This window comes from Rhodnius prolixus, unplaced genomic scaffold (assembly GCF_049639745.1).
Source record: "Rhodnius prolixus isolate KJV_2025 unplaced genomic scaffold, Rpr scaffold_3, whole genome shotgun sequence".
In the NCBI taxonomy this organism is placed as follows: domain Eukaryota; kingdom Metazoa; phylum Arthropoda; class Insecta; order Hemiptera; family Reduviidae; genus Rhodnius; species Rhodnius prolixus.
In genome coordinates, this window is record NW_027411603.1 from 50,400,006 (window position 1) to 50,414,114 (window position 14,109).

The 14,109-nt window shown below is 37.7% G+C and overlaps 1 protein-coding gene across 2 annotated transcripts in view; it reads right to left on the reverse strand.

Moving 5' to 3' along the window:
• The window catches only part of Hers (Histone gene-specific Epigenetic Repressor in late S phase), a 343,933-nt gene that overhangs the window by 217,083 nt on the left and 112,741 nt on the right, over positions 1-14,109 (reverse strand). For both annotated transcript variants that reach the window (XM_074124182.1, XM_074124181.1), the window contains exons 4-5: positions 10,236-13,118; positions 2,234-2,426 (exon numbers count right to left, since the gene is read on the reverse strand). In XM_074124182.1, the coding sequence (XP_073980283.1) occupies positions 2,234-2,426; positions 10,236-12,710 (2,668 nt within the window). In that variant the 5' untranslated portion in view covers positions 12,711-13,118. The remainder of the gene's footprint in view (positions 1-2,233; positions 2,427-10,235; positions 13,119-14,109) is intronic.

The following is a 14,109-nucleotide window of genomic DNA, read 5'->3' on the forward strand; positions in this document are numbered from 1 at the left end:
AATTTTCAACCCTATATATCTTCTACATTTATAGATCTGTGTACAAAATAACTATAGTTTATAATTGAGAAAAACAAAGTGTATAAGAGAACAAAATTCCATACCAATACGTGGTTCACAGTGGGAGATATAGAACGGCCATAATTTTACAGAATTTCATGACCCAAAAAATTTTCAACCCTTTATATCTTCTACATTTATAGCTTTGTGCACAAAATAACTATAGTTTATAATTGAGAAAAACAAAGTGTATAAGAGAACAAAATTCCATACCAATACGTGGTTCACAGTGGGAGATATAGAACGGCCATAATTTTACAGAATTTCATGACCCAAAAAATTTTCAACCCTTTATATCTTCTACATTTTTAGCTTTGTGCACAAAACAACTATAGTTTATAATTGAGAAAAACAAAGTGTATAAGAGAACAAAATTCAATAGCAATACGTGGTTCACAGTGGGAGATATAGAACGGCCATAATTTTACAGAATTTCATGACCTAAAAATTTTTCAATCCATTATATTTTCTACATTTATAGATCTGTGCAGAAAATAACTATAGTTTTTAATTGAGAAAAACGAAGTGTATAAGAGAACAAAATTCCATACCAATATGTGGTTCACAGTGGGAGATATAGAACGGCCATAATTTTACAGAATTTCATGACCCAAAAAATTTACAACCCTTTATATCTTCTACATTTATAGATCTATGCACAAAACCACTATAGTTTATAATTGAGAAAAACAAAGTGTATAAGAGAACAAAATTCCATACCAATACGTGGTTCACAGTGGGAGATATAGAACGGCCATAATTTTACAGAATTTCATGACCCAAAAAATTTTCAACCCTTTATATCTTCTACATTTATAGATCTGTGCACAAAATAACTATAGTTTATAATTGAGAAAAACAACGTGTATAAGAGAACAAGAGAACGAAATTCCATGCCAATTCGTGGTTCACAGTGGGAGATATAGAACGCCCATAATTTTACGGAATTTCATGACCCAAAAAATTTACAACCCTTTATATCTTCTACATTTATAGATCTGTGCACAAAACAACTATAGTTTATAATTGAGCAAAACAAAGTGTATAAGAGAACAAAATTTCATACCAATACGTGGTTCATAGTGGGAGATATAGAACGGCCATAATTTTACAGAATTTCATGACCCAAATAATTTTAACCTTTTATATCAGTGGTTTCTTAACCTTTTCATAGACGCGGAACACAATTATATGTATATATTTTTCTCGCGGAACACTAACATTAAATAATTTGAAATTCGGTATTTAGCAAGAACTTAAAATTAAATTGAAATTAAAAAAAAAGGAACAATTTTTTGTGTTCGTATCATTCCTAAGTTTTTAAATTTCAATACATTTAAAATTGAAATTTCGCGGAACAGTTGGACCATATTCGCGGAACACCGGTTAAGAGCCACTGGTCTAGAGACTCGTGTAGAAGTCGAAGTCTACAAAAATTAACCGAAAAGTATTTATTGAAGACGCTTAGAAAAATGGCCTCGCTAAAACGTGGTTCGAACCATTGGTTGAAAAGCCATAAAAGTGGATGATTAAATTAGTTTGATTAACGATTAAATCTGAAATTTAATTGATTAAATAATTGTCATATGATTAAAATTACGATTAAATTCGCCGATTAAATTCTGATTGAAATTAAAAATAAATTTAATCAATTAAAAAATTTAATCCATTAAATTTAGAATTTAATTTTTTTTTTAATCAGTGCCCAACTCTGGTGCATATCCTTTTTCCTAAAGCTCACCATGACGAATGTTTGAGAAGAGTATGAAGTTCCTGTTAATGCGAAATTTATGAAAAGAATCACTTCCTTTCACAGGAGATAACACGAACAAGTGAAAAAGCTATATTAATGAGCTTTTCAATCAAATTAAAGTGTTCATTCAATAAGCTCAATAAAGTTCAATATCCTGACGATATCGGCTAGACAATACCACTAATAAGAATCATGACCCATCATGCACGTTTATTTGTATCGTGAACATAATCCCGGTAAGCGTATTACCATCTAATGTGCTCACTTCAAGCATATTAGGCCTCAGGGATTAAACCCACTTTAGGGATGAGGTTTAGCCTGATCAGTTAAAGAGGGGGATAACTCAACAACCCCTTTTTTTATACATCCCAACCAAAACAAGCACCCCACAAAATGTGAAAAGAAAACGCAAAAACTGACCATGAATATCCTGATGCGCATGATGGTATGGCGGAGGTGGTGCCGAAAACGCACTACTGGAACACGGGTGTCTCCTGACCAGAGGACTGGACGAATTGCCACCGGGTGGTTGCATGCTGGACAGCGCCCCCAGAGGGGTGTAGGATTTACAGCCGCCTCCAGCGCTACCCACGACTTCGCCACTGCTACCACTCTGAAATAAGAACAGAAAGAAAAAGGAGATTAGAAAGCAGATTAATTAGAATGTTCGGGGTGTTAAGGAAATTTGATGTTTTTAACCATGAGATTTTTCCGCTAGACTTTTCCTGTGTGAAAATCTAAATTTTACCCAAATGAAAACTTACATCTCTAAAATTTGACAGAATTGCCATAATTTTTCTTACTAGTAACAAAATAAAGGAAACAATCCAATCATTGATTTGACTTAGTATTATGACGTCTTTAACAAGATCCGGAAGTACAAGATTTGGTGGTGGTGAATAACGTAATATCAAAAAAAAAAAAAAAAATTCTTTCACAATCAAATCAAAGAAAATTCGGAAGGAAAATGAAAAAAAAGAAAATATGGCAATGCATTTTGCAACTTTTCACCAAATTAATTTCAAGGTCAATATTATGTAAGCAACAATTTGCCAGCAATTGAAAAACAAATAATTTCCTTATTCGTTGTCAAATAATAAATCAAACTGTATTACCTCGAATTTATTTTAATGCTAATTCATTAATAGTAAAAGTAAAGTAAAGTAATCGCCTATTTTTTCAGGTGGGGCTTTACGTCCAACGACCAATTAGGTGTCGTGGACGGAGGCGACTAGCAAACATACTTTACTATAAATTTCTCATAATAACCATTAAATAAAATCCAAGACCTAACCAGGGGAATCGAACCCACTAAACCAACAATACATCTTAGCTTTGCGGGTCTAGCCTATAACCGCCTAACATACATTACTATAAATTTCTCATATTAACCATTAAATAAAATCCAAAGCCTAGATCAGGGGAATAAAACCCACTAAACTAACAATACATCTTAGATTTACAGGTCTAGCCTATAACCGCCTAACATACTTTACTATAAATTTCTCATATTAACCATTAAATAAAATTCAAGGCCTAGACCGGGGGAATCGAACCTACTAAACCAACAATACATCTTAGCTTTGCGGGTCTAGCCTATAACCGCCTAACATACTTTACTATAAATTTCTCATATTAACCATTAAATAAAATCCAAGGCCTAGACCAGGGGAATCGAACCTACTAAACCAACAATACATCTTAGCTTTGCGGGTCTAGCCTATAACCGCCTAACATACTTTACTATAAATTTCTCATATTAACCATTAAATAAAATTCAAGGCCTAGACCGGGGCAATCGAACCCACTAAACTAACAATACATCTTAGATTTACAGGTCTAGCCTATAACCGCCTAACATACTTTACTATAAATTTCTCATATTAACCATTAAATAAAATCCAAGACCTAGACTGGGGGAATCGAATCCTCTAAACCAACAATACATCTTAGCTTTGCGGGTCTAGCCTATAACCACCTACTTTACTATAAATTTCTCATATTAACCATTAAATAAAATCCAAGACCTAGACTGGGGGAATCGAACCCACTAAACCAACAATACACCTTAGCTTTGCGGGTCTAGCCAATAACCGCTCGGCTACCGTGGCGCCTAATCCATTAATAAAACTACGAAATAATCGCAACAGCGAGCTGAAATTGGGCGGAAATAGAGCTTTATTTCAAGGTTGAAAATGAAAACCTCAGAAGCAAATCACATCAGTTGGGAAAATTCAAATAAAAGCTTTTAAATTGAAAAGAAGTCGAATCGTGCAATTCATTTCATCAGACAGCGTACAATATTCCTCCTTAGGGAAGGATTCTAGCTCAGTGATTAGCGCACTGGATTAATACGTAGGGATTCTAGATTCCAAACCAGCAGCCGGCTGCTTAGATTTTTCTCTTCCTAGGAACTTATCAAAGCTCACCGTCCGGTGATGTACTGTACTGTTGGTAAAGAGAGAACTTGCTGTCCGGCAGTAGTCTACTGAAAAAAAGCTCCGTACGCAAATGAGCTCAGTAATTGGTTAAAATAGTAGATATCGTAATCGTGAAGATTTTACAGGAAATGTAAATTTTGTGATCCCGGAAAAGTTTTTTTTCCTCCAAAATGTCTCTAATAGTGTAACTTTCTGTCCAGTGTGAACTCGCACAAAATATCATTCTATGTTCTTACAGCCTCCCGCTCATGCGCAGTTCTTTCATTCATGAGTGACTAATTGCTCAAATGGTATACGATTACTAAGATTACCCATGATTACGGTAAGAATATCTTGCCAGGGAGGGGCGGGTGTGGCTCTAGTGGTCAAGAGCGTGGCTTTGTAAGTTGGAAGATCCCCAGTTTAAATTCCTTGTATGACTAAATTTTATTTTTTAAAAAAGTATTATGATGTATTAAGTATTATTTTGAATGACTACATACGCGGGATTCGAACTGGGGATCTCCAATATACAAAGCCACGCTCTTGACCACTAGTCCAACACCCTGGCAAGATATTCTTACCGTAATCATAGGTCAAGAAGTCTTGCATACGGGGTGCATTTAAATGATGTGATGATTGCTTTTATTTGATGATAGAACAAATTTATCCTGATTCACCCACGACCATTACATTACGCTACATGTTTTAAAATCTACAATTATTATTATTTTTGTTCTTTGCGTCACCAATAACATTTTTTGCAGTCAGAGGACCTCCCCAAAACTGGTGTTTCTGGTGGAAAATTAATATTGAAAACCGATCACGAATCAGATAAAATTGTAACTTTGATCTTTAATATCTCAAGTAATATTAGGGGTATCGAAACGGGGTTAAAGTCATTTTTCATAATTTTTTATGTACCTTTCATAATCATTGTCAAAACTAGTGGCCCTTATGTAACCATGATCAGTTTTTGGGCCGTAACTCCGCCAAAAATGAAGTTACAGCATCGGGGGTGGAAAATTTCAGAAATAGACAAAAAAAAGTTTACTTCGTGGGTTTTTTCGGAATTCCGCTTTCCTAAAAAGTTATTAGCGATTGGTGCGTTTTAAATGGATTACCCTGTATAATAAAATCTCATACTGATCTTTTGTTAAGAGAAACCTTTTTTTTGTGGTAAATTTATAATGACAAAATATTTCCGGCGGTACCACCGTTAGGTACTTAGGTAATTAGTCACATAAAAGTGAAGAACTGCGCATGTGCAGGAGGCTGATATATGTTAGCACACAATTATGTTTTGCGAGAGCCCTATGAGAGTTTTAGTCGAATACTACTGGGGGAGATAGTCACAAAAATGGCTAAATGAATATGATATAATACTTCTGGTAATGGTGCAAAAGCAAGCCCGGTGCGTTCAAAGTGAACAGTCACCACTAACTGTTCGGATAGCAATCGCTACAGGCCAATCCGCACACCTCCGCCGCTGCCCTGGGTTTTGGCATCAGTTCAAGCCTAATTAACAGTAAATTAATCCAACGGGCAACAGCCAACGGCCATACTAAACCTCCACATCTATCCCCTCCAATCGGCCGCACCAATGTTGTCGTTCAATAACCTCTCGCTTAGATAAATCGTGTTTTCCACTTCAATGGAGATTTAATCATGAATGATTTTCATTGGGTAAATGTAGTTGTTTTTTTTTTTTGTTTTTTTTAGTCGAAAAAGCAACACAACCAGATGCAATTAATCGATAAAGTTTGAGCAACTGGTCGCATAAAAGTGGAGAACTGCGCATGAGCAGGAGGCTGGTATAGCACACAATTTTGTTTTGAGTCCTATGAGGGTTTACTCCAATACTACGGAGGGGCATAGTCACAAAAATGGCTGAATGTACATTGGATGATTAAACTTCAATTTAAGTCACAGCTTTAGAAGGAGACAAAGAAATCCAATGAAGCTTTATGACCAAGAAAGTTAGTAAACCCATTCATTACACTTGAAAAGGTAACCTTACAGATTTAAGCCTATCTCAACCAAAACTAAGTCTACAGGAAATAGCCTAGAAGCCATTTTTGAAAAAGTGAAAAGGCATTTCCGGTTCATGATTTCCCTTCAAACACGATTTTAACTATACAATCCAATCTCCTTACTAGAGTACAAGAAATATGACCGCCCAAAAATAAGTTTTCAACTTTATTTTTTAAAAAAAAATAAGTTTTCAACTTTTTTCTTCTACACGTGTGCATAACTTAATAAAGTTTCTAAGCGCTTATTAAAGCTCACTGTCCGGTAATGTTCTGTATTGCTGGAAACAAGAGAAAACTTGCAGTCCAGCAGCCAACTGAAAAAAAGCTTCGGACTTTTTTTTTTACAATAGTACCTAAAATATGTTATAAATTATCATACACATGGGGCTAACTCTTCTTCCATTCAATGTACGGGGGCGTCATTGAATTAGATAGTTGAATTGATCCGAAGTTTTAAATTCTGTTTCTCATCATTAGCTTATAGAATAAAGACACAAACTTTATAGTTGTTATTTGCTGTTGAAATATGGCGTAGATTTAATGTTACGTAGGGGAGCCCTAACCCTTTCATCCTTCCAAATTTCATCAAAATCGGGTTAAGTTTTACTGAGTTATTAGTAATTATATTTTTTGGAGGATTAGATTAGATTAAATTAGGGCGGCCTCAAGGCCTACGCCACTGCGACCCCTTTGGATCTATTGTGGCTCCCCGACTTTAGAGCTCACCCTCCAGACCCGTCCGTTTAATTAGACTCTTAATTCTGGAGAGTGACTCCTGGGTAAAGCTCTCAGGCCTTGGTTTTTCCTCCCCGAGAAGTAACATCCTTAGCCATACAAGCCCCTCACACTAACACAACACGTGCAGTGCAGTTTCCTCTTCTTCCTGGCAGAACCTACAAAGGCTGTCATCTGCCAGGCCCATGCGATGCATGTGTTTTCTGAGTCTGCAGTGGCCAGTTAATAAGCCTACAATTATCCTTATAGCCCCCCGGCCTTGACGGATTAATTCTGCAGTCAGCCTCGGCGAATAGCCTCTGATGAACTCCTTCTTTTTTGGAGGAGGCCTCACATATATGGGGCTAACTCCTACCCCATTCGATGTACAGCGTCGAGACCCCCAAAAGGCGCGTCTACATAAAATTCCCGAATCGAATGACACCTCATTCATGAAAATCGGTTCACGTGTTTAGGCGCTACGCAGTTTACAAAAAAGGTAACAAGAAGAAGAAGAAGAAGAACAATTTTTGAAAATGCCGTTTTTGCCCATTTTCAGCAACGTATTTCTCGAAATCTATTTCATCTACGTTGTTGCAACAAAATTACAGTTATAAAGGAGGATTTGCCCTATATTTTAAAGAAAATTTGGGAATTTTATCTTTTATATAAAAAGATAAAAAAAAATTATCAAAGTTGGGTGTTTTTTTAACGTTACAGCTTTTTCGTGAAGTTTTTGACGATCAACCCTTATACAACTGTCCTAACGGGGCAGTTTTAATTACAACCTACTGAGTTTAGTGTCCTAGAATTACTCCTAGGATGCGCATATGTTGGACTTGCTCTTTCCATGGGATTTTCATGCGAGTTAAACACTTTATTCAAGTCCTAATTTAGGAACCATCAAAGAGCGAAGAAGATTTTTGCTTCCTTTTGAGTAGGATCAATAAGCAGCTTCTTTTACTTTTATGAGTACTAGATGTCTGTAAGTCGTTAATGTCTTAAGAGTGAAACCGTATCGTCTGCAGGTGTTCGTTGAACTTGGTATGTCGGAGAAGTAGAGGGTTAAAAAAAACAAAAAAAGGACAGCAATATTGATGAAATTAAAAACTATGAAATTATGATGGCTCTTTAAGTCATAATTTGTGATACTTAGTAACTCCATGGGAAATAATGAGTTCTGGAGAAGTTGGGAAGATATTGAATATAATTAGAATAGAAAAAGGGAAGGATCCAAGGAGTTGAATAATAACTCTCGCCCAACTCACGGGGAGCCCTTCAACCTGCTTCTTCTTCTGTCTTTCCCAATATTTTGAATCTGGATATCCAATAAATGGAAGATAAATTAAGTAGGAAAAATCCTTGATCCCTCTTTCTATATACATATATAGCAGTCTACCATCCCAACCCTCCGGGGCTTCAGAACTTTAGCTGGCTCTTGCAGTTTTTCCAAGTCAGGTCAATTGGAAAGCAATCCTTTTTACGGCCAACTAGAGTATGATGGCGGGGCAGGTGTAAAGACTAAGGGTCACGTGGCGCCGGATGGGTGGAGGCGCTTAAACTGGGAGAGAATTCCCCCTTTTCCCAAACATCCATGCCGATTAGATCGCCACTTAAATACTTTATTAAGGGAAAAATATTAACTTCTTTCTGTTCAACTTCACAAGTTACCTTTAAAGTTCAGCTTACTTAGGCAGGATATTTTACATCTTTACTTCCGGTTACTTTATGAGTTACCGAATTTAATGTGAATACTCACAAGACCTTTTTCTTTCTGCAATTTGCGTACATAAATTTCTTTTTTTGAAACTAAGAACTTATACTAAAAAGATAACATTAACATTATACATTTTAACTTTAATAATAAGAATGCTGCTGAACAAAGCGTGACGTCATAGCTCCCCAGAATTATCTAAAATAAAAAATGCACTGAGAAAAGTTTCAAAACAGCTGATTGATAGATCTAGAATTCTGGTAGAAACACTTTCGGGAGATGCTTGGACAAATCATAGCTCGGGAGAGGGACCTGTACAGACCGCTCTGGGGGTCTATACAGGGTGAACCAACCAGTAAGTATTGTCCATAGGCCTACTATGTGTAGTACATCTAAAGTGGAGTTCAATGACGTATTGGCCAACTTCATATTTTCCTCTGTTCTTGAGTGAAGTCACTTTGAATTTTTTTTTAAAATCATTACTTTTTTGGCAATAAAAATGTTTATTACTCAGAAAGTTTTAGTCCGAATTCGATTCTGATGACACGGTTAGAAAAACAGATGAATTTTCTAAAAATTGATACCATTTCGAAGCATAAGTTATTCTCCAAACAGCCTCAATCTTCCTCCTGGATACTGGGAAAAATAAAAGTAATCGAAATTTTTGAAGAAAACTCATTAGGCTCTTATGTGATCATTATCAGACCTAGGTGCTGCCACTTTTTGTATAAGTTTCCTTGTTTAATGGGCTTTCTAACGCGGTATATCATTTTCCAGGATTCCTTTTATCTTTGTATGAGAAATTACGTTAGTTTTTGCAAGAAAACGTGTTCAAGAGCACTCAACAGTGTTAGTTTATCACAAGTTGTTTAATTCATTGAAAACTCTTTTAGATGGACCAGTAGCCAATTTTAAAGTAGATTGTCTTAAAATAAGGAAGTCAAAGGTTACAAATTGCACAAAAAAAAAAAATTCTAAACTCTCCGAAATATTTTAAGAAGGGGGCGCTGATAATGAGTATAGTTCTAATCCAGAGGTGTTTAATCTGAAAAAATGTTCAGACAATCACTTACTGTAATTCTAACTAAGGGATTTGCTTAAAACTGAAAATCTTTTATAATCTAAATTTAGTTGGTTGAGGGAATCGCAACTGTGAACTTTCTCACTTAGATTTGTGACCGGATGTAAGCAAGTCCTCTGATCTTCTTCCCTTTTTGAACGCTCCTCCCTTATCAAACCGGGACACTCAGATCTCTCAAGTGTAGCGTGAGATGTAAAGAAACATGGATAAAGACGAAATCTCTACACTTAACTGTTTAATCAAACCTCTAATTATGAATGAAAGTCCAAAACCGGACAGGAATAAACATGTCTGTTTATTAACAGGAATAAACATGTCTGTAAGGGATAAAATCAGCGATACTTATAGACCAGTTTAAGATAAAAAAAAAACTTTTTTTGAATTTACAGGACCTTAAAACGGTTACTTCCGGGAAAAATCCCAGTAGTACGAAAAGCAATGATGAAACAAGTGTACTCACGCAATGACTGACGCTGACATGGTCGCTGGTGTGAATCACCGTCTCCGTGGTAACAGCCGTCGACTCGGTCTGCGTATGGCTGGTCGACGATATCCTATACTGCATGCCAGTAATACTGCAATGTCTAGTCGACCTGGTCGTACTGTTTACATACAGGCCGGTAATCGTCACATCTGTATCCTGGTTAACGATAACCGCCACTTTTTTACTCGAGCCACTCACAATCACTTCATCATCACTGCTTTCCACGTCCATCGAAGTGGACGTGGAATCATCACTAGAGGAACGATTACCACCACGTCTTCTACGTTCATCGTCACCGCTGCGCACAGATCGTTTCTCCATGGAGTACGAGGCGGCCAGCATGGCCGAAGCGTTCAACGATGCCATCCTCTTTCTAACCACCATATCCTTCAAATCCATCATCAGTTCACATCTTTTCCGCCTTTTTCTCACTTTCTTAACCGGAGGTTCTTCCTTCTTTTTCGTATCATCTTCGCTGGGAGTTTCCACTGGTGATTTCTCCTTTGGTTTAGCTGGCTGTGGAGGTAGCGCTTTCTTCTTCTTGTCCACATCGGACGCTTCATCAGAACTAGAAGATGAAAAAGACGGGGATGTGGTACTGGACAATGGTTCAACATCCCAACATCGGCCAACGCTTCGCATTCCCGGTGCTGATCTGAGATTTCTTTTTGGTATTTCCTCCACTTCAGATTCCTTGGCACTCGTCTCGTTTCCGGCACTCTCGGTCGCTTCGATTTCTTCCTCTTTGATGACTATAGTGTCTGGGCTTTTCTTCTTCTCCGGTCTAGACTTGATGACCGCCTTGTTGAACATTTCCATCATGGCTCCGCGGCTTTCGTTTTCATATAAGCAATGTACCTTGGCTAAAGCATTCAACGATGCTTCACGATGTCTTTTCGGCCCTTCCCAGAATCCGAACAACTTCATCCGACGCTTTGACTCATCCAAATTCAACTCAGTCTCTTTTTTTACTTCTACTGGTTTCTCTTTTTTCTTCTTTGACGGTGTTTTACTAGCGCTTTTAGTCTTTTTCTGTTCGTTGGCCTTCTCAGGCTCTACTTCTTTCTTTGGCTCATCGTCCTTCAGCCTCACTTTTTTCTTGACTAGCAGATCGGCTGGAGATTTAGGTGTAGTCGGTTCCACTATGATTAGCTCTTTACTTGTAGGAGACTTCACTGCTTCCTGATTCTTTGAAGATGTCGGATCTTCATTTTTCCCTTCCACTTTGTTTACACAGTCTTCATTTACTTTCTTGGGCTTTTTACTTTTTGGTTTAGTTTCCTTTGGCTTCTTCTCTTCCTTTGGTTCTCTTATTTCCTCTATGACTTCTATTTTTACTTTTTTTTCCTCAGGAACTTCTACGACTTCTTTTTTTACTTCCTTATCTTCTTTTTTCTCATCTTTGAGTTCCTGGATATCTTTCTTCTCCACCTTGATTTCTTTCCTTATTTCCTTAGTAGGTTTCTTTTCAACTTCTTTCTTCACTTTTACTTCTTTTACTTCTTTCAGATCTTTGTTTTCCTTCAATTCTTTCTTTTCTTCCTTAATTTCAACCTTTTTGATTTCTTCTTTTACCTTTATTTTCTTCTTATCCTTTTTAAATTTCTCCTTAGTTTTAATAACATCTCCAGCTCCGCATGCTTTCGCTTTGGGCACCACCTTCTTCGCCACTACGGCCACCTCCAGGATGGTATTTACCACACTCTCCAATTTTTCTTCCATTTTCCCGCTCAATTTTCTTAATAATTTTTTCTTCATTTCACTTGGTTTACCAGTAGCTTTTCTTTTGCCAATCTTGCCCGATACTACACCGGTAGTCTTGTTATCAGATCTAATCACTTTGTTTTTCGGCTTTTTCACATGGATCACCACTTCCACTGGTTCTTTATTCACTTCTTCATCTTTCTCCTTTTTCCCCGGCTTTTTAGGAAGAGTTTTCTTTTTATGTTTTCCCAAAGGTCTGGTGGATGTTGGACGAACTTTGCCAGCTATTACTTTTCTTAGTTTTGTTTTTGCTAGGATTTTAGGTTTTACGGTTTGAGGTGGGGCTTTCTTGGTGGCGGTTTGTTGTGATTTTACAGCCGGAGAGTTCTGTGTTACTGAGGTGGTGGTTATTGTTGCTGCTGCTGCTGCTGCTGCTGGGGAGGTGATTGTGGTTGCTGGTTGCGCTTTAGCTACAGATTTGTTTGTGGATTTGTTGATCGCAGAGACAGTTGTACCAGAGGCGGCCTTGGTTTGCTTCGAAGGTGACGCAGCAGTTCGTCGCCGCGCACCACCTCCAGCTCCGGCCGCCCCTCCACGACCAGCTGGTGTTCCTGATGATGGCGATGATGTCGTCGCCGCTGCTGCTACTGCTGCTGCTGCCGCTGCGGCCACTGAACTTCTTGTAGTCCGTCCTGGAGACGGTGAGCCCTTGTTCTTTTTTTGGGCGGGACTGAGAGTTTTGCGCATCTCTCACTCCCGCCACCACGACCAGTAATTGCGCGGAAATACGTCCGGTAAGCCACACACAAACAGTCCGCCACCCGAGAAGAATAACCGCCCGAGAAAGGAAGCAATTTAAAAAAAAAAAGCACGGCTTAACAAAAAAAACAAAACAAAAAAAACACTTTTTTCCCGGGATAATCTCTTTCCCTCTCTTCTACTTCTTCTTTTCTTTTTCTTCTGAATCGAAGACTCGACTACGTTGACCACTACACACTATACATTTCGACACAAAAAAAAAAGTTGACGCCCCGCCACGGTGCGTGTATTCAGACGGTCACTAAACAGTATCGAATCGAACGGTAACACGATAGACCGATACGAGCCATTGTCGTAGACCAAGTTCAACTCCTGCCAACTCCTTATCTGAGACACCTGAAACAGACAAAATGGCAAACAATCAGCGACAAAACTGAAAAACAAAAAAAAAGGAAGAATAAAAAAATAATTTAATAAATTTTGGGAATACGACTGCAGTAAACTTAGAACAGCATCCACCTACTTCTGCTCTTGGGTTTTCACCCATCATTTATGAGACTTAATGTACACAACATTCTCATGAGATAGCAGCGCTTAGGAGACACTTTACAGGGTTTGGGTACCCTAGGAACATTCTTTGGCAGCCTCAAAACTTCTACATCTAAAATATCCCTAAATCCAGACAAGACCTTGTTTCAGCAACCACATTCCCTTGTAAAGGGGATCTGGAAATTATCTATTTCCAGTGACTCCTGAATTTTTGACAATACTTCACAACCACCACTAAAATTGATAATTACTGTTATAGTATTAGGATCAGCCAACGGGTAAGACTTCCGTCATAACTTGGTCGATCAATGAAAGTAAGTAGAACGGGAAGTTTGTGGAGATTAACGACTGCTTTCCTGTTTAGCCAAGGATTCGAAGACAAGCGCTCTTCTCTCTCTCTCTCTCAATCTTTCTTTAAGTGAATTCCCAAGCAAAGCACAGTTGAAGCAGCTAGTGACTTACAACAACTTCAGATAGGCCATTGATTACAATGTAGACTGTTAAGTGCTGTTTGTTGTACAACAACCAGGACTTAATAAGCTTGTCCTGAGAACTTCACCTGGACAACTTGAACTAGGCTAATCAGTGTCAACATATCTATTTCAAACAGCAATGCTTAATTATTTCCTGCAGTACTATCCACAACTTATTTAGCGCTTAATTCCTCTCTGTTGCTTTAGCACCTCATTTCCGATTTCAAATTTTGAAATTACCTCGAAACAGGTTGCCTTATATTGCCTTTCGAAGATTGAAAGCTCTTACCGACTACTGCTCTTCTAATACCGTATAACTGGGCACTACAACTAAAAAGTTATCTAGCTAGCTATCGGTAAAGAAC